This window comes from Carassius gibelio, chromosome B25, assembly GCF_023724105.1.
Source record: "Carassius gibelio isolate Cgi1373 ecotype wild population from Czech Republic chromosome B25, carGib1.2-hapl.c, whole genome shotgun sequence".
In the NCBI taxonomy this organism is placed as follows: Eukaryota; Metazoa; Chordata; class Actinopteri; order Cypriniformes; family Cyprinidae; genus Carassius; species Carassius gibelio.
In genome coordinates, this window is record NC_068420.1 from 10,850,285 (window position 1) to 10,872,475 (window position 22,191).

General features: G+C 39.5%; 1 protein-coding gene across 1 annotated transcript in view; it reads left to right on the forward strand.

Annotated features, from left to right (window-relative positions):
- The first annotated feature begins 586 nt into the window (after window positions 1–586).
- The window catches only part of spon1b (spondin 1b), a 66,211-nt gene continuing 44,606 nt past the window's right edge, over window positions 587–22,191 (forward strand). Inside the window, exons 1-6 of the mRNA XM_052597794.1 lie at window positions 587–1,281; window positions 2,693–2,799; window positions 7,072–7,205; window positions 15,547–15,620; window positions 15,969–16,085; window positions 17,493–17,641. Of these exons, the coding sequence (XP_052453754.1) occupies window positions 1,053–1,281; window positions 2,693–2,799; window positions 7,072–7,205; window positions 15,547–15,620; window positions 15,969–16,085; window positions 17,493–17,641 (810 nt within the window). The 5' untranslated portion in view covers window positions 587–1,052. The remainder of the gene's footprint in view (window positions 1,282–2,692; window positions 2,800–7,071; window positions 7,206–15,546; window positions 15,621–15,968; window positions 16,086–17,492; window positions 17,642–22,191) is intronic.

Genomic DNA, 22,191 nt, shown 5'->3' on the forward strand with positions numbered 1-22,191 from the left:
CACGATTTAACCTGACCGTCCTAGACTCATATTTATATTAACTGAGAAATGAAACATGTATGTTCATAATTTCAAAATGAGTTCAATGACTTTTGTAAGTCGAAGAATCCGTGTTTCTCGGTCCATTATCGTTCGGAGCGGGTTTCTCTCGCTATTCTGAAATGCAAAATCCGAAATGGAGCAAGAGCAGATCGTGATTACAGAACGCTTTTAGCAGGGAGAGGAAATCACTCCCTTCCACTAACATTTGCTGATCCAGTCCTGGTTTCAGTCTGAATATTGTTTGGAAAATAAGTTGCCCCAAATTATTTACTTTTATAGAACTGTTGTACATTACGTTAATGTTGTAGTATTGACGATCAGAACGGTTGTGATTGAATACAGAAATTTAATACATTAACACATTGTGATAATGATACTTTTTTAAAGACTGTTGGACCAGAAATAAAAATAGCTAGTTAATCCCTCTTATATTTAAAACATGAGCCCTCAGATCATTCCCTTGCTTGCACAAACTAGCATTACAGACAGAGGAGTTCCCAAAATCATCTTCCATGTCTCCTAAGAGCGCAGCCCACTTTGATTCTCTTCTTCTGCTGCTGCAGCTCACGGCTGTTCAAACATTCGCGATCTCTCTTTCTCCTCAGAGCGTCTCACCAAGAATGTCAGGCGTCTACGTCTAGGTTTTGTTTAAAGTCTGAATCTATTCTCTTTCAGTCTGAGCTCGGTTATCAAGGAGACCAAATAGGTATTTCTCAGTGTGAATATCCTTTGAGTAAAGTCAACATTTGAGTCTTGTGTCTCCGCGCTCGCCTTCAATCAGTCTCGCGCTCCGCGGGCACGGGACTATCAGCGGTCCGCAATCTCCACATCTCCTCACTGGGAATGGATACGGCGTCTTTGCTCTCTTCTATTCGCGATTGGAACCCAAAATAGACACTTTGTTCGATTTATGCTTCTGTTTGTTTTGACCGTCTTTTCCAGTTCTTTGACTGCGTTTTCTTGCTTGTGCTAGACTGCAAACTTGTGTTTGGACAGGCACGGAAGGGGCAATGATGGATAAAGACGGAATGGTTGTGCTGTTAGTTTTCTTAAATGTGCTTTTCATCCACACGGACGCGTTCAGAAGAGATACCGCGGAGAGACAGTCGAGGTCCGAGGGGGGGTTCTGCCGGATCTTGCGGACGCAGACGCGGGGCGCTCGGAGAGACGGACAGAGCGAGTTTCGCCTCAGAGTTGAAGGAGACCCAGAAACTTACCAACCCGGCAGCACTTACAGAGGTTAGAGGTCACACAACGTTGCTTTTTGACCGATTTAAAAGGTTTTTAATGCATGTCTGGGTAAAAATAACATGTGCGGAGTTTGTAAACATTGGTGCGTAAAGCGTCATCTTTAGTGCATCTTCTACACGTAAGGTTGTCTGACACTAAAATAGACCTTTACAAAGCGTTTTATATGGTGAATATGAGTATTAGTTGGAAAGAATTTAGAAAAAATATATATTTTGTAGCAATAAAACCTTTTACCAAAGAGGACGTTTATATTAAGGAGACTGGGAGTATAGAAACTTATTTTGCTATGGCTTGTTTGGTTGGATACCTTAAATTTCGATATAATATTCACATAATATTAAAGTAGGTTAAACGTACAATTTATAATTAAACAGTGTAATTTAGTGTCAAGTATAAAGAGTGCTGTAGTTACACTGCCATACTGTAAAACTAATAGAAATGTTATATTGAATATCTTGGATGGATCCGTTGGGCATGAATTATTATAATAATCACGTTCATGGTTGTAATCTTACTACCCTTTCTCACTAAAATTTTCCTTCAAAATATATAGTTCTTATTCAGAACGAGAACACTAAATAACAAATATAGAAACATATGAAACTCTAAGTGAACAATTTAACAAGTGTAGTTAATCTATTCTGTACTTGCATAGTCCCTTTTTTATATAAAAGTGTAGTATAGTATAAAAGTGTAACAACCTCCATATCTCGTCATTCCTTCTATTATAGTTTATTTTTTTTGTATGTAGAATTAATATTGTTATATGTACCTGCTAATTCAGATGAAACTAGTTTTGCAATTTAACATCCTTTATAATTGGGTTTTCAATCATAATAATATGAAATTATTCATTCTAAATGTGTTTTTGTCCTTTAAATCCTTTGTTTTCCCTCAGCTTTGACTCTCAGTTTAGAAGAATCATGATTGCTAACCGGTTAAACTGTTACAAGGCACTGTCACAAACTGTTACTAACCAGACCTACATACGCGAGGAAGAATTTCTTCGAAAACATTAGAACAACTGTTATTTTTCAGTATAACCAGAGTTATATTGGAGTGTTGACATGATAATTAAGGATCATTTTAATGTCAAAATGCTCCATAACTTGATATTCACTGCAATTTGGATTCATGTAAGTGGCCTTCATTAAACAGCAGATGCCTTTTTATGAGGGTGTTATGCCCAGCGTGTTTGTACATGCATATGTATTCACCGCTCCATGTGAAAAGCACTTGCTCAACCCACACGCTTACACGCAAACCTACTGTACGTGCCAAATGTGAGAGCAGTTTGCGACTTGCCCTGGCACACTGTTGAGATCTGACCTGCTGTTAAGCTGATTTCTGGTACCTCTGACCTATATTTTGTTCCCTCTCTTTCTGTCTTTCTATCCAGTGAGTTTGTATGCCTCCAGCCCATCTTACTTTCGTGGCTTTACCCTCATTGCTCTGAAGGAAGGAAGGGAGGGCGTCACTCCTGATGATTACGCCGGCACTTTCAAGGTGAGGGATTGCAGTGACCTCGTATAACTGCCTTGAACTATGGCAGTCAAAGATGAGTCTAATTGCAGCCTCTGCAAAATGATTTGCAGTTTATGTCGGGTTACGTCTGCACGTTTGTATTTAGATGCGGGTTGGTTTAGGAAGAAAAATGATTATTAACCCTTTGATGCATGAATAAAAATGATACTTAACCCTTTGATGCATTAATAAAAAAAAAACAAAAACAAACAAGAATGTGGTCATACCCTTTTTTGGCCCAAAATGATGGTACTAATGTGGCGCATCAACACTTTTATGTATGTACTATGTATGTATTTGTGTGTGCTTGGTGTATGAACACTTTTACTTTGATTTTATGTTGTCAAAAAATAATAATAATAACATATTGACTCTAAAAAGTGGCTTTCAAATCCTTGTTTCTTGGTATTTTTCAGTTTTGAGTATCATGAAGATTTCTTAAGACTTTTGGGAGAAAAAAATATAAAATATGTATATTACTATACTATACTATATTTATATATATATATATATATATATATATATATATATATATATATATATATATATATATATATACGTATATGTATATATGTATATATGTGTGTGTATATATATATATATATATATATATATATATATATATATAGGTGTATAGAGAAAGATAAATAATTATTGTATTTTTATTTATGTTTATGTTTTCACCCCATATTATGCATTTTGAGATAATATTCCCTGGTTAATTGGAGCATCAACTCTTTTATCGGTGGTTAGGTTGTCATAAGTAAAACAACAACAACAACAAAAAAACACTAATATACAGTATAGTGAGGAAAGTCATGGAATTATAAGTAAAGGTCAAAGGAAATCACCCCGGTTAGATAAAAATAGCTGTTGAGGATGTCAGCCTCAGATCCATCTTTTGCCAGCCAGGAGTGCTGTGTGAAGTAGTCTCAGACATGCTGCTCCTCATTGGTAACGCACTGACCGTCTCAGAGCTGTGTCCTTTCTGAAAGACAGGACCCCTATCATTTAGTGCTCCACATCAAGCCGCAGTGCTTCCCAGACTGAAGCAGGAAGGCTGTTAGCATGGCATCTCTCCCCCCAGATCTCATTAGCTGTGGTTTGCGCTCAGCACTCCTTACCGCTGTGTTTTCAGCGCTCAGATTGCCTGGTGGATGTTAGCAGACGTCCTCTGTTGAGGTCTTGAACTGGGGATTCTCGTCTTGACAGACTAAATTGAATGGATGAAAAAAACACAATAAAGGCAACAGCAAAAGGACAAACGTTTAAGGAGCTATGATGAAAAATGATGTTTGAGATGTTGGAGAATAAAATTATTTTTTAAATGTAGTTCAAAACATAAGTGCAGAATTTTAGAAATGTAATATTTGTTTTATTTAAGATTTCATAATTTGTTTTTAGTTTTTTAGTTTTTTCACATGAATCATGCATTTGACATAAGGTTATATATATATATATATATATATATATATAATTTATTTTTTTATTATTATATATTTAGTAAATTGATATTTTCAAACATGCTTTTTAGTATTTTTAGCAAAAAAATTACCATGAAATATTATAGAATATATCATTTAAATTGATATTTACATTTTATTAATGAGAAACATTTTTTTTACTTGAATTAAAAACTAGAAATTGAAAATATTTCATTCAAGTTCTGTATTTTACCAAAACCCTTTTTATTTTTGTGAATAAAGTATTTTTAAATGGAATAGATTAGGTTTTAAAAAATGAGCAGCATCTCATGAGCCCTTCTTCATTTTTTATTATTTATATAGACAATATATCGTGTGATATAATGTCTGAGAGAAACATGAACGTGTCCTCTGTAGTTTAATGACACAATTTATAACATGGGAATCTATTTTTACAAGCCTGAGTTTAGCAGGGAGCCTGACCTATTTATTAGGTTGCTCTTGTGTAATGTAATTTTTGCCCATTGAAAATGATTACTAACACATTTGCTGTGTGAAGCTTTAAATCTTTGAGAAATTCAGTAAAGTAATTTGATCAATGACCCTGACCATGACCTGCATTATCTGCAAAATAAAACCTATCTAGATGTTTGCTGCATTACGCTTTGATACATCGAAGATGTTAAAACTCAGAAAAGTTTGCAGACGTAACCTCATTCCGAGTTGTTTTCTACCCGTGTCTGTTTACAGTGCCTTTCAAAAAATTCATATTCATCAGTCATCATGACAGTTCATATACAAAGCTGTTGCACTTCTTATGCTAGCACGAATTGACAAACAACTCTCGGTCTGAATCAGCATGGCTGAAATAAACATCGCGACATCTCGCCATTCGTTTCGCTTAATCTCTCCAAGGAACCCCTTGTAGATGAAACATCCCCAATTCCTTTAGGAAATAGTTATTCACTCAAGCCACAGAGTTTTGTGCGTGCGAGAGAGACAAACTGAAAGAGGGAGAGTTTAAGAGAGCAAACAGAAAACGGCATTCGCTGTCCCTCGGGAGAAGGGCCACACAGCCTCGCCAGGAGCCACAATTAAAACAAACACGCCTTTCCTCTCCTCTGTTTTGTACAAATTTACCCCAGCTGGTTCGCAGCATTTTTAAGGCAGCCACTTACAGCCCCTTTTTACCCAGGAAACAATGCACCGTGTTGCTTGGCCCCCATGGCCTCTTTTAAAATAAACACTTGGAGAGCAACTGTCGCACAGTCCAATGGCTCAAGCATATCTTTACAAAGTTTAGCCCCTAGTTTCCCTATCAGTTCAGAAGTTTCTGGTTCACTGTTTGGTTTTTAATCTGAACAAGGGTGCGACAAGATTGCTTGAGATGCCAGAATTGCTGCTTTTAGTTTCTTTGCAAAAATAGGAAGGACAGAACCAGAGGATACTGTGTGCAACTTTGGGTTTGCACGACGGTATGTGTGTGTGAAAGAGTGGGAAGTGGAAATGGAGAGAACGAGAGAGAGTGAGAAAGAGGGAGGAAGAACTTAATGCACCACGCGCATGGATTTTACTCTTCGATGGACATTTGGCAGCGATTTCGTTTTGAAACATGCAAACAAAAGTTCCCACTGGAATTTTCCATCACTTGGACAATGTGATTTTACCAACAGTAGCAGTAATGTACATCTGGAATTTTTTTACTATTATATTTATATATAAACCCCCACCCCCACCCTTTCCCTTTAAATTATTAGCATGAGGTATTTCAGTGCAATAACCTGTATCAACCAGACAATGAGTGTTTAAATTTGCTGTCATTCATTTTAGCATAAACGTGTGTGTGAAACACGTGTGTGACTACTATTCTTTCTAAATTAGGCTTTCGTATCACTTTTCTTCCATAAAGCTCAGTGCTATTTGCTTGGCGCTGTTAACTTTGCAATATTACCGCCTGAGGAAAGCAAGTGATTAAACAATGTTATTAAAAATGGAAGTTTAAATTAAATTCTTAGTTATAATGGAAGCAGTAATTCATCGAATGATGACCAAATGATGAAGAAGAGCATTATAATCAGACATTTAATCAGCATTTTAAAAAGCCTATTATTCATGTACGTGGATTACAGAGATGCATTTGTCTCAATTACTGAGTTATTTCTTTTTTTCTCAAAGTAGAAAATGTTGCCTCATGGGTTAACAGTTGAACCAACAGGCACACATATTTGTCCTCTCCGCTGAAAGATGTTGAAATGGCTGTCATGTGCAGTTAGTCATCTTGGGCCACAAAACGAAATTTGATTCTACATCACTGAACTCATTTACGGTACTAGTATACGGTTTAGTTGGAAGCGGTTGCGTAATTGGGCTGAAAAAATGAAATTAATTAGATTCTTGGAATTTTGTATTCCCTTAGTTTTTATTTTACTTCCAAGGCTCTCCAAAAACTGAAAATGATTTAATCATTCTTGTGATGTTTTGAATGTGTATGCTTTTGTTCTGGCATACATGAATTTTTTCATATAAATCTTCTCCATAAAATAACATTTTATAGTGACCAGTTTTTATAACTTAATAAAAGACATATATAATATAATATATATCATATTTTAAAATGTAAAATAGAAATATAAAATAAAGTGCTCTATAATTCAAGTCTTGTAAATGGTACAGCAGGTAATTATGCTATTTATTTTAGTTTCCACAAAATATTTAGCAGCACTCTAATAATATTGCACAGTATTACTGTTTTTACTGTATTTTTTAATCAAACGAATGCAGTCTTGGTGAGCTTTTAAAAACATGAAATAATCTTACTCCTGTTCCACAGCTCATTGATGAAAGTGACACACAGTTCATGACTAACTGCCCCCCGGCCGTCACAGAGAGCATTCCCAGAAGACGCACAAGGATACAGGTGTTCTGGACAGCGCCACCTTCTGGCAGTGGTTGCGTTACTCTCAAGTGAGTTATTGTATGACTTTTCACTGTTATTCTGGTCTTGGATAGGAATAATTGAATGGGAATCCATGGATTTAGGCTAAAGATATGAAAGTGTATGGTGCTGAACTGATAGATTGTTGAATAAATAGAAAAGACAACAGAACATACAGTCTGAGGCTCTAGACTGAGAATACAAAACTGAGTCTGAGCAGTCGTCTCATTTAGTGAGCGTTATATCAGTTACCTTCTGGGAAAGTACTGAAAAAGGAAAACAAAAGTCATTTTCGATCATATTTGAAGCTGAGTAAGCAGAAATAAATGTAGGACCATCGACAGAAGATGTGATTATGACTGATTGATGTTGGGCGGTTATTGTATATTAATCTTGAGCCATTGAAATCACCCTTGAGTCTTCTCATCATCGATTGGAGGCTGTGAATCAAAGATGATTAAGATACTTTGAAAGCTTTAAAATATTCTGAGCATCCAAACAACATCCTCACACTTGAGTTTCCTTTAAATACAGCAGGCGCACAAGCACATTACAGTGGTCTTCAACCAAATAAATTCTGAATTATCTGTCGGTGTTGTGCTGTCAGTGTTTCCACTCCACTCCCTCATGTTTTCATGCTGTCTTTGTATCTTTATCTCTCTTTCTCCCACTCCTTTTGAGGTTATAAACAACTTTAAGTGTGTTTGATGCATTAAAGACATCTGAAAGTCTCTCTTTTTGCTCCGGTTGGACACGGTGCGATGCGTATGTGCATTTTTCCGCATTATGGGTGCCTACCCTCAAAACCTGCTTTCCAACAACTCTCACTTTCTGAAAGCCTCTGAATGCCACCGTGTTGGCCTGTTTACACTTGTCGTGAACCAGTGAGGTCTATAATACCACGAGAAAGCTCTCTGTTAGCATTCTCGTTTATTTTAATGGGAAGGATGCCATTAGAATCCTGCCAGTTTTGCTAATGGACACTGGACCTTTTTTGGAGCCAACCACCTGTGCCCTTAAGGAGCTTCAGATATTGTAAACTTAACTCATACATGCTTGTTTGAAATGCAAGAACCGATTACGGTTTTGGAAAATTGTTGGCTAATCCAATGTTCAGCTAAAATGAACGTGTCATTCAGTCAGCCTGTGTTCTCTCATGAGATTTTAACAGGTTTGTGAATACTTTTTTTTCCCCCACAGAGATAATGCACATAAAAGTGATGCAACTGCTTAAATGAGCCCCTGATTGTCTTTTCCCCCCCTTTTTTACTTAGTAAAGCAGATTTAAATTTGCTTGTATAGCAGTTGTGAAATGAAATTGATGTTGACTAAAACCTTCACAGTGTGAATATTTATGAGCTAGTGTCCATCTCTCATTCTCTCATTCACCTACTTATTTATTCATCTCTTTTGTCCTGTCTTCTTAAAAAGGATAGCAATCTCTCCTCCACCTCACTCAAGACCCGTATCATCCACCCAGGTCTCGTCTCCGTCCATCTGCGAACTTGAGGAATTATTATTGTAGCTTTTAATTTATCCATCTTATTAGGGCAGGGATGTCTGTTTTTTTTTTCCAATTAACATTTTCAGTGAAGCATCTGCTGTGCCAACATGTTGAATCTGCTGTCTCTTCGTCTTGGCGTGTCAGAACCGTGGAGACATTGCACCTTGTAACGCCAGGCTGAATGCCAGTGCTCAGGCTCCGAAACACAACTGGCAACGGTGCCCAATGAACATCAAATAAAAGTGCAATTACATCTGGAATCCCTCCAGCACTTTTCCAGTGAAATGTCAAACAGACCAGGGATTGGAAGAAAGTTTTGATCTGGATTTTGTTTCCTTTGATTCTCTGGTGCCATCAAGCTGTGGAAGGCAGATAAGATGCGGTAAACGTGATGGTTTTGTTGACAAGCTTAGGGACTCTGGAGATAAATGGCTTTCAGGTGCTCAGATGAGACGATCAAGACCAAATACCAACAGAGGATATGTCTTAAGAAGTTTTAAGAAGAATGGATCTTGTGCAGTCTTGAGCAGTCATACTTGGTTGGCCACTATTAGGGGCCTTTCTTATAACCTTTAAACTTTTTCTACAAGTCACTGTCACGGTTGGGTTTGGGAAAACACAAAGAGAGGGTAGATCCAAATGCAGGTAAGGGTTTTTATTTAAACAGAGGGGTAACTACAAAAATAAACAGTCATGAGAGACAAACGTAACCAAAAGAGGGAACCGGATGAAACGGGGAACTCGGAAGAATGAGAAGGTAGAGGAAGTCTCGGGGGAACGAGAGCATGAGACACATAGGGTAAGGACTCCATGATGACAACAGAGAAAGACAGCTCTATATAGGGAAACTAATGACAGAGTATTGTCAACACCTGTGCGATTCTAATTGGAGTGCAATTACTGTGAAGACACAACCAGACTAGCGGAATTAAAGTGCCTATGGTGAAGTGCCTAAGGGGAAGTGAGCTCACTAGGGAACACCCAGGAAAACAAAGACTGGCAGCGTGACATTACCCCCTCCCTACGGAGCAGCTACCAGATGCTCCACCTAAACCCAGGAAAACCCCAACAGAAAAAGAGGCAGGAGGGAGGTGGAACGGCGGCGGACCAGGGGGAGGGACGGAGGGACAGAAAACAGGGACAGGAGCAACCAGGAGGAATGGAAAGGTGCAACACAAAACAAGGAGTCCAGGAGGGAGGCGGACAGGTGGAGGCTCAGGGGGAGGGAAGGAGGGCCAGACTAAACTAAAAGGAACAGACAGAAACAGAACTCAAAAAACACAAAACATAAGTCCATGAAGGGCATGTTGAGGCGTCCACCAGGACGGAGCAGATGACCACCACATCTTTGTGGTCGAGGCCGGAGTCCACCAGGGCGGAGCGGAAGACCACCACGGCCTTGTGGTCAAAGTCAAAGCCCTCCAGGGCGGAGCGGAAGACCACCACGTCTTTGTGGTCGAGGCCGGAGTCCACCAGGGCGGAGCAGAAGACCACCACGTCCTCATGGTCACCGCCGGAGTCCCCCAGAGCGGAGCGGACGACCACCACGTCCTCGTGGTCACCGCCCGAGTACCCCAGGGTGGAGCGGACGACCACCACGTCCTCGTGGTCACCGCCAGAGTCCCCCAGGGCGGAGTAGAAGACCACCACGGCCTTGTGGTCACCGCCTCGGGAACTGCATCGGGCACCGCCTCGGGAACAGCCTCGGGCACCGCCTCGGGAACAGCCTCGGGCACCGCCTCGGGAACAGCCTCGGGAACAGCCTCGGGCACCGCCTCGGGCACCGCCTCGGGCACCGCCTCGGGCACCGCCTCGGGAACTGCATCGGGCACCGCCTCGGGAACAACATCGAGCACCGCCTCGGGAACCGCATCGGGAACTGCATCGGGCACCGCCTCGGGAACAGCATCGGGCACCGCCTCGGGAACAGCATCGGGCACCGCCTCGGGAACAGCATCGGGCACCGCCTCGGGAACTGTATCGGGCACCGCCTCGGGAACTGTATCGGGCGCCGCCTCGGGAACTGTATCGGGCGCCGCCTCGGGAACTGCCTCGGGCACCGCCTCGGGAACTGCCTCGGGCACCGCCTCGGGAACTGCCTCGGGCACCGCCTCGGGAACTGCCTCGGGCACCGCCTCGGGAACAGCCTCGGCCTCCGGAGCAGCAGCGGGCACCGCCTCGGGAACAGCCTCGGCCTCCGGAGCAGCAGCGGGCACCGCATCGGGAACGACCTCGGCCACCGCCCCGGCCTCCGGAACAGCAACGGGAACCGCATCGGGAACGGCTTCGGTCACCGCCTCGGCCTCCGGAACAGCAGCGGGCACCGCCTCGGCCTCCAGAACAGCAACGGGAACCGCATCGGGAACGGCCTCGGCCACCGCCTCGGCCTCCGGAACAGCAGCGGGTACCGCCTCGGCCTCCAGAACCGCAGCGGGCACCACATCGGGAACAGCATCGGGCATTGCCTCGGCCTCTCGAACAGCATCGAGCACCTTCTCGGGAACAGCCTCGGCCTCGGAAACAGCATCGGGCACCGCCTCGGGAACTGCATCGGGCACCGCCTCGGAGACTGCATCGGGCACCGCCTCGGAGACTGCATCGGGCACCGCCTCGGCCTCCGGAACATTAGCGGGCACCGCATCGGGAACGGCCACCGCCTCGGCCTCCGGAACAGCAGCGGGCACCGCATCGGGAACAGCCTCGGCCACCGCCTCCGGAACAGCAGTGGGCACCGCATCGGGAATGGCCTCATGGACGGCAGCCGCCCGCTCGGGAACGTTCTCCGGGTCCTGAGGAACAGTAGCTGCCTGTCTCCTCCTCCGCCCTCTACGATGGAGAGTCGGTGGCGTTGAGTCGGCCATCTTGTGCTGTGGTGCTGGGCTGGCGGCCATCTTGAGCTGTGGCGCTAGGCTGGCGGCCATCTTGGGCTGTGGGGCTGGGCTGGTGGCCATCTTGGGTTGTGGGGCTGAGCTGGCAGCCTTGTCTGGAAACTCTGGTGTGGTTGTTGCATTCCACTGAGCACGATGGTGCAGGTAATTGGTAAACCCCCAAAAGTCCAGGATCTCTAACCCCTTCATCTCCCATTGAGGTAAAGGATCATCCAGGCAATTATTAAACCAATCCTTTAGTGCTGCATCATTGTAACCTAACCCGACTGCCAAAGTCCAAAACAATTGCGCCAGGCCACCCACCTCCCTTCCCTCTTGATGAAGGGTGGTTAAGTTCCGGAATCTCCCCCTCCGTTCCTCCATGGTGGCTGGGGAACCGATTCGAAATCTCACACCGCTGGATCTAGGCATGATGGAGTCCTTCTGTCACGGTTGGGTTTGGGAAAACACAAAGAGAGGGTAGATCCAAATGCAGGTAAGGGTTTTTATTTAAACAGAGGGGTAACTACAAAAATAAACAGTCATGAGAGACAAACGTAACCAAAAGAGGGAACCGGATGAAACGGGGAACTCGGAAGAATGAGAAGGTAGAGGAAGTCTCGGGGGAACGAGAGCATGAGACACATAGGGTAAGGACTCCATGATGACAACAGAGAAAGACAGCTCTATATAGGGAAACTAATGACAGAGTATTGTCAACACCTGTGCGATTCTAATTGGAGTGCAATTACTGTGAAGACACAACCAGACTAGCGGAATTAAAGTGCCTATGGTGAAGTGCCTAAGGGGAAGTGAGCTCACTAGGGAACACCCAGGAAAACAAAGACTGGCAGCGTGACAGTCACGTCACACCAAATACACATACTTTGTTCATAGACCCTTTGGAATACAGGCATAAGCTGTGATCTGTCTCATAACTATTAGAGATGTCCAAAGCTGATTTCAAGAATCGGGATCATTTTGATGATGGATCATCAGTCATCAAAGCTCGGTAAATATTGGTCACAATTACGGAGATTTACTTAAAATTTCCCCAAGCTGATTAATCATGTGTGCAAGTTGTTATTATTATTATTTAATTAACACCTTTCCATTAATGCCATTATATTGTTTATTCAGACTGATTCGCGAAAGCGGAATGTGCAAAAACACAAGAGACGAGATTTATCACATGAACAAATCACAGCATAACATAACCAGTCATGTCAAATCACATCGCTATGCTTCTTCTCACGTGATTTTACATTTTATAATGTTATATTTTGTAATACTGGCATTGTTTTATTTTTTGTACTATGTTTTTGCCTCATCCATTATTATATATACAGTATACAATTTTATATAAAAACAATTAAAGCAAATTTAATGAATAATATATTATTTATTATTGAATATAATCCTCTATATTGCTTATCTATTTGAGCCCGATTAAGACACAGAGAATGTTAATGAAGAGGATCGTGCAGAACTTGTGCAAGTAATATACGGAAATTAATATACGGTTTAAATTAAAGTTTAAACGGTCTGATTAAAGCACAGCAACTGTACATTACGTCCATGTATAACGCTTCTCCCTTCTATGTGAAAATAAGTGTATAAATGGAACGGTTTGTAGGAGCTGATCTGACGATCTGAATGAGAGAGAGAGAGAGAGAGAGAGAGAGAGATGCAGAGCAGGGCGACACGAGGAACAGGATTGAGAACCGCTGCTTTAGAAGAATGATTTTGAAACTTGTGAATCCATTAGAATCATTAGAAGACAGAATCACGATTCATTCTATTTTTACGTGCACCCCTAGTTTTCTCTTCCTCTTCTCTAAAGCAGCACAACATGGCTTCGCCCACTTTGTTGTGTGTTCCCGGGGGCAGGGTTTATCTGGGTTCGTGACGTAAGAAGCTCAATGTAGTCCCTTATCAGCCGTTTTTGTAGTCATTAAACTGCCAGAATTTTAAAAGACAATATCTCAATTTGCATTGAACTTTCAGCGCTGCAACTCTGCAGATATTGTTTATGCTCACACAACAACATTACAAACTAATGTTAAAAAAGCGAAATCACAATCAACCACCCATAATAAATTCAAGTTATATTATAGTTAATGAATTCATATTTAGAGTTCCTTTTAAAATAAATTCTGCACAAGAGTCAGGTTCAACCATTTTATTCTTGTGAAACAATTGCATACAAATGTTAATATATAGGGATAAACATCTTCATTTGACCCTCTAACTCTAGCACTCTCCATATTAATTCTATTTTATCTACTTTTCTGAAAACTGTTTTCTCTTCTAACTACTTGTTATATTTAAAAAGACAAAAGAGCCTCTAGCATTAGTATTCCCCGTTGTTTTTTTCTATTCTATCTACTTGCGTTGCTACATATACTGCATTAGGTTAACACTTACATATTGTTCCTCTTTTATTGGTGTTGATTGCTTCTATTGTCCTCATTTGTAAGTCACTTTGGATAAAAGCATCTACTAAATGTAAGTGGATTTTATTCAAACCTGCAGTTATTAAATCATTTATCATAATGAATTAGTACAAATACACCTGTAGACTTGACTCCACTTGTTTTACTTTATTTTTGCTGCTAAAAATGTATTTGGCAGCGGTTCACTCTGTTTTCACAAAGTGTTTGTTTTGAAAGCTCCTTGAAGAGAAACTGCAATCAAACATTTTCTGTCAAATGTCTGTGCGCTACTCTGCAGTAATTCAATAAAACATTAATACTTTTGATTTGATCCCACTTTACTTACTTTATTTTAGCTTTGGGTGGCAATTCATTTTGTTTCTTTTGCATTGTGGAAAGGCTGTGAAAAGGAACAGCATTCAATGTTTTTTTCTGTGTCAAATAGGGTGCTACTCAATTTCTCAAAATGCACTTTGCAAAGCACAGATGAGCCAAAAATGTGTCATATTGTAGACACCTTCACATTTTGATAAGGCCAGCACCAGATTCTCTTGTAAGCCACCCACATGAAACATGTGGGATTATTCTCAAGAGGGCATAGTGTTCTGGTCAGAGTAGTCTCAGCCTCAGACGTCACGCCCACGGACCATTGGCTTAATGTCTGATGCATATGGGACACAAAAGTTGAAACACTTCAGGAGTGTCGAAGTCCTCATCGGATGGGTTTCAATTCTACAGGATTTCTGGGAGACGTGTGTTGCATTCTTTAACATTCCGCCTGGAAACAAAGATGTCATGCCGCCAAACCCCCTCATGAAAAAGAAAGCCGTCATGTTTAAAACTGTGACGACGAGTGCTCATCAGGATCCTTACATAGTCACAGAATCCTTAAAATCCATTCGACTGGTCTGTTATTGTGGCGACATTTCCACGCCCTGTAACGTGCCGATGAACAAAACGAACTGTGATTGGTTGTTTGACAGTCAAATGGCCTCATGGGCGGGCCTTGGCCAAAGAAAGCTGCCATGAATTCCAGACCTTCAGCCGTCAGTCTGAAGATCTGGCTACGCGAGACTATGGTCAGACCTACCCAATGCCACATCTTTAACTGACAGCAATGGGGCTCTAGTGGGACAGTTGCATGATTTAACATTGATATTCCACATGGGTTGATCTAAGCTGAGTGTGGCATAGACCAAACATAGATGGTGCTCTTGAATACATTTTCTTTTTCTCCAACGCTTGCTAAACATATTGGCATCAGTTGATGTCTCTATTCGGCTTCATTTGAAAAGCTGAACTGTTTAAAGCATTCAGGATGCTGACTGGAGTCATTGAAATATGCTCTCAGATAGTAGCATTATGCAAACGCGGCATTATGCACAGAAGCCTTTGTTAAAAAGATGCATCATCTATCCCCACTACAATACAATTTTGAATGCGATAATGGTGGTAGAGTAAATGTAAAAGTGCACTTTCTCAGAACTATATCTAAAAGACAGATAAAAGGCTGGATAAATAAGGATAAATAAGCTGGATGAACATTGTAATGTCTTCATTACAGGGCCAGTGTTGTGCAGCGAAAAATCATTTTCTTCCAAGATGAGGGCTCACTTACCAAAAGACTCTGTGAGAAAGGTAATTTTTAAGCTGGGTTTCTCATGTACATCCCTCTGAAACATTTTTACATCTACAGAATCTGTTTTTTTGTAACAAAAACCTCTTTTCCTGTCATCTGCTTTGGATGTTGCTAAATAAAATACATGCCTTTTAAATTGTAACGTTTATGCATGCCACATCAATTTGTGTATGTGTAATGTTTGTATAGGCTAGAGTGTGTGTGTGTGGAAGGAGGAGGTTAAATGCACATATGCATTATTATGTGACGAAAAGGAGAAATGTAGATTCTCAGCAGTTGATGGAAATAACGGACGCGATGCAATTGAAGAGAAATGACTATAATCTTCTGATCGTTGTGCATTGCAGATCCAGTTGCGACGACTGAAAAACCTATTCAAGAGTGCTGTGCTTGTGGAACTGCCAAGTATAGAGTCACTTTCTATGGAAACTGGTCGGAGAAAGTGCATCCCAAAGACTACCCAAGTAAGAACAAAGCCTTGTGACAAAAGAGCATAGTAATCACATCAGTCTTGTTATTGTTAATTAAAACTAAAACAATTTCAAAACATTTTCATTTATTGAAAAAGATCAAATAAAGTATAAATATTAGATAAAGAACTTAAGCTTAAAAATTACTACAGCTAAATCTAAAATTAATATAAATTAAATCTAAACAAAAATTAAAAAAACTGATAAAAATGACAAAAGCACATATAGCGCAGTAACCAATTTAAATAAATTAAAATTAAAATTAAAACTAAAATATGAATTAATGTTAAAATTAATAAATCAACACAGATAAACATGATTAAATATTATGAAAAATATATTATTCTAATATAATAGTATCGCATTGTGAGGTACATTGTCCTAGTGTTGTGCAGTACCCTGCCTATAAAACCCTTTTACAACTGTATGATACATGATTTACAAAGTTGACATTCAATGCGGTTTAATTTTAATAATGTGACAGAAAATGATTGAAAATAAAGTAACTTCTATTTGTAATTATTTTGAATATATAGTTACTAATATTAGTAATTAACAATAAAGTACAAAAAAGTATAAAATATCAGATTTTGTTAAGAAGAACACCAGACAACATCTGCTTTTTATTTTATTTTATTTTATTTTATGTGTGTTTATTGTGTGTGAAATGTAAGTATATGAAATAAAAATGAAATGTAAGACATTTACTATATTCCATGCATTTTCCATGTTCTTTTTCAGTTTGATAAACGTGTTTGAAATCATCCAGCATCTTTGTAAGTTTAAGGTGGCAAAGTTGACAAATTCTTGTTTTTAATATACAAATATACATATAAATTGCAAAAAGGTAGTTTTAACAGTCAGGTACAACAATTGAGTTTTAAAGAGCACTGAAAACACATTTTTGATATTCTTAATGCCACACTGATTTTACAATCCAAACCTGATCATTTGAAAAAAGTGTGGTAGCTCAGGCAGAGGTGGGCAGCAATATCTTTCTCTTGCTGCTTAAGCTCTGAGGGCTGGTTTGCTAATACAGCAGTCACCAGGAGAGCTGGTTCATTACCTATGTGTGTGGCAGCAATGATCCAATCTGTTATTTACTGTCTGGAAAGCAGGCAAGACTCCAGCCTGAGCCGTGATACTTTGTAAGATAAGAGAAGCCAGGTGGATGTTGTCACATAGCGCACTGCTGCTAGCTAATGGGTCTGTGGAAACAGACGTTGATGTATGCGGTAGGCTCTTTAAAGAGAGACAAGAGGAGAAGCTTAGATTTGTGCAGATACACGCTAGAGAACAAGTCACATCAGAAGTGCAATTAACTGGCAGGATTTAGCTTTATATGACGCTGCAGCTCCAAAGATCTGTTCTTTGTTCACCGCTGTTGTTTCTGTCCCAAAGGACGTGCTAATCATTGGTCAGCTCTCATTGGCGCATCTCACTCCAGGAGCTATGTGTTATGGGAGTATGGAGGTTTCGCCAGTGAAGGAGTCAAGCAGGTGGCTGAGTATGGATCACCCGTCAAAATGGAGGAGGAGATTCGACAAAAGGTAGGCCTTCTGGCTTAGTGCAACAACATGAGATATCAGGATCAGACAGATGAAGTTCAGCTTGAAAGCTAATGTTGAAGTAATTGCTCCACTTTCAAGCCAAGATGTGCTTTTAGTGGGATTAGCAGCTGTTTATCCGGCCGAGATTGAATTGAAATGTTTTTTCGTCGGCCAGGATCAGGCTCATTACTTTTCTGATGCTTTTTCGAATCGCCGTTTGTTTAGGATTATTTTCAAACTAGCCAAAAGGGACAAATCGGAACGAATCGTTTTAAGTAAACGAGTGTGTATTTTTGAACAGATCTTTTTTTTTAAGTCAATGAATCTTTCTCGTTCTCTTCCGCTGACACTGAAAATCTTCCTTGGAAGTGCATGGCTGCTTTGGTTGCTTGATAAACGTCGGCTCTAGTTGACAAAATGGAGGAAAACAAATCAATCTGCTCTATTTTCTTTGGTTGAGCAAAAATTTATTGTGCTTAGAAGCCATTTCTTCATCTTTTAGCTCACTTGAAGACATTAAGTTTAATAAGGCGTAACAAGACTCGCTTTAGATGTGAATGACTCAGTGATTCAATGACTGATTCATTGACTCACAATGGATGAAAAGGCATTTGTCTCAGCCTAATGATATCATTTACCGAAAGAGTGAATCATATTGGTGAATGGAATCAAAAGATGAATTAAAATCCCCAGTGCTTGAAGCAATACCCTCACCGAAGTTTATCTATCTATACTAACTTATTTAAAGTTTTGTCAGCACCCACGAAATCAAATCAAATTCATTTAGCTCACTTATTGCTTTCACTCCATCAAAAGTTGCAAGGCACTCATTTTATGTTTCTGAAGTTCCCCACGCACTCGTGGCATCGGAAATAACATGTCAAAGGTTGATCAGTTAACGGAGGGTTCTGCCTCGCATCTTAATTGAACACATTAGTCAGCATCAGCTAATCTTCACATTGCTGTAATTTAATGTTAATTTCCGTCTCTTGAAAGACACGTTAACAATCGCATGCAGTCTGAGACGGAAGGTCATTTAGCATCTTAGTGGGAAGGTGTGTGCAGTGTAATTCGGCGTTAACGCAGGCTGCCTCCATGAGGATTTTAAAGGTTACCTGGGAAAGGTTCATACCCTACATGTTCCCATTTGTCTTTTGCACCGTGCACTGTAGGTGGATTTGCAGTGCACATCTCGACACATCTCAGATTGATGATCATAGAATCTTTACGGCTTCACCCACATCCAAATAAGACAGACATTTAGTTTTTAGGCAAATTAATTTCTAATTAAGTGTTGGGTGTGTAATCCTAGCTATATAGGTTAAATATAATATACACATGTAGCCATATACACATAAAATATTTCTATTTATATATACTATATTTTATATGTGTGCATATGTGGTTGTAGAATGTATAAAAACACTCCATATTCTATACTGTGTAAATGAAATATATAAGAAATATATTTAGTATTATAATACAAATTATTATTATAATGTTTCATCTTATCAAAGTTATACAACTGAATTAGTTTTCGTGACCTATATATAACATTAAATCACAGCAAAATCATTCTGCCAGTTGACAAATTTCTACCAATGTATCACCCATCCCTATATATAACATTAAATTATTGATTTAAAAAAATATATAGTATGAATGTATTAGTATTTAAATAATATTTATATCATGTGTATAAAATGTGTGTATACAGTATGATGTTTTACTAAATAAAGCATCCTTCTGCATCACTGCAATATCAAAATGAGAAAGATAATTCACTTATGAGTACTAGATCATAAGATGTCTCATCAGTTTTCATTTTTCACATATAGTATTCCCAGAAGGTCTTTGATTTCTGCTTATTGTCTTGGGGCAGAGCTGACCAATTTGCCCACAATTATTTATTGATTTGTGCTCCAGGCACTTTGGTGCTGTCAACATGTGTTTCGTTTGGCATTGCAAACAAGTCCATTAAAAGTCCTGTCTACACAGTTCTTCCAACAAAGCAGAAAATTCACAAGTCGTTTAAATAAGTTAAACAATGAAAAATCAATATTAAAATTACAAAGACACATAGACACAATAAAAAAAGTGCAGTAAACAAAGCCACCGGCCAATAGAGCAGCTCTTTATTATTCCTTTTTTTGAAGCTGTCAACTGTATGTCATTCCAAAATGGATTTAGTTTTCTTCTATCTCGTCCATTTATTTTACAGCTCTTTTGTGCTTTCAGGGCTTTATCCACATGCTTGATCTCTGTTCTGATTCTGTTGGTCGGTTTTACCTGACATGATCATTCATCTTTTGAGGTGGTGCGGTCGTTTTGGAACCCCAGTAAAGGTGAATCTGTCTACAGGGGCCCTTTGAACTGATTCCCTTTATGGCAGTTTTTTACTTAGTTTTTCAGTTTTTTTCAACGTAACTTCTAGGGTTCATTCAGTAATCTCAAAAGATTTGATGTGCACTATGCTGTTTGACTTTAAAAAGATAGTTCACTCAGTTAAATGAATTCTGTCATACTTCACTCACCCTCATGTTAATTTAAACCCTTTCTTTCAGTGAGAAAGAAATTTAGATGTTTAGCACAGTGTTCATGCTGTTATTTTCGATACAATGAAAATAAATGGTGACAAGAGGCTGTAAAGCTCTAAAAATGACAAAAATCCCCATAAATGTATCATAAAAGTTGCCTTGCAATGTAATATATTATATTTTGTGGTACTTGATAGCCCCTGGTTACCATTCTTTTTCACAGAAAGGAAAAGAACATTATAGACATTTTCATTTTTGGGTGCACTATTCCTTGAACATGTTTACATTTGTATTGCAATATAATTCTGATCATTTTAAAGCTTTTAGCATAAAATGGTGTTTCAGACTTCTTTAGCGTACAATTTTCACTGCTATTCGCCTAGAAGAAGCAGCTTCCAGAAACATTGCAGTGCTACTGTAAAATCAGTCATCAAAGCCTTTTCCAAAAACCATTACAGTCATTTACTGTCATTTTTGGCAGGCATCATTTCACCATTAGGCACATTGCTTTCAGGAAAGCAATTGCAGAACATTCTCAGCAGAAAAGAGCCATGTGGATAAATATTTCAGTCGTAGATCACACTGCTGCCGTCTCTTCTGAATGCCGAATTGCGACAACAAGACAGGAGTCAGTAATGCAAATTCAACAAATTGCAGAGAAGCTCACAAGCATTTTTTTTTAAGTATAGACCAGCACACTTTCCCTCAGTTTTTCGTTGGAATTTCAAAGCCTGACCTTAAAATGAAGGGCAAAATAAGCCTATAATGAGCTAATGCTTATAATAGGCTAAAACAAAACAGCTTTGCATTAAGCCCAAAATATCGCTCTAGTGATAAATTATACTATTATCTTGTTTACGAATGTTTGCTCAATGGCTCTACCTTTACAACTGAACTCAGGTACAAAGTCAAAAGGTCTGTAATTTTCTTTCCTGCTGCTGGACAGAGATGTAATCTTTTTCTAGTCTTTTTTTTTTTTATTGCCGGGCGGCTGGATTCAAATCATCTTTTCCCCTGTCTTTTTTATGATGATTAAAATATGTAATTTTCGTTTCTCCCAGAGTCCCCCGGTGAATTTTGACCTTGAGCTTACGCTCCACATTTCCACAGACGCGTTCAATTTGGAATAAAAAATTTGGAATAGCATTATAACATGCTTCACTTAGTTAATGAGGTGGACGTGGTGATTACAGAGGTGTCATAAAACCGACTCGTGGAAGGTCAGACTGTTTTCAAGCTTTTGGAAGATCTCAGACGTTGGGAAGCAGGAGGTTCTGAGGCAGTTTCTTAGCATTTGTTGTCCCGACTTAACTGTTATGACATTATGAATCTTATTATCATCTCATATCGGAGATGATATATTTATCCCAAGATCTATCAAAAGCACAGTGTGAGGCAAATTTGAAAGTGAATGAATTGTGCGTTGGAATGAAGCTTTCCCTGAAGAGGACAGGATGCTTATTTCCTTTACAAGCACTACGATGTACATAACTGTGAAATAGTCATTTGTGCAAACAGTATGGAAGCTCTGTATTTACATGCTAAATACTCTGCAAAGAATCTTTATTGTGCCGTATAGGTGGGCGTTTGCTTGTGCCTCTTAGCAGTCTCTGTCAATTAGAGTCTGTTTCTGCTAATTAAACTTTGCAGCATTGATATGAATTTGATGTTTAGTTTTTGTTGACCCACTAAACATGAAGTGCTTCTCTCCTCGTGTTAATTGTCAGCTGAAGCTTTGAAGCGTCTACTGTCATAACTGGTTTTCGGTCTATTTCCCAGTGATATAACGCTGCTGTCAAAATAGTGTATTGTAGTTGTGAAACTGTCAGTGAGAAATGTAATGTTATTTAAAGCTAAACATGTGTCATTTCTGTACCATTAGTGTCAGCAAATCTGATATATAAACAATATTTATTCATATATGTTCACTACCAATCAAAAGTTCAGGGTTGGCCAGATTTTTATTTGTAATATGTAAAAAAAAAAAAAGTAATATGTTTTCATAATTCAAAT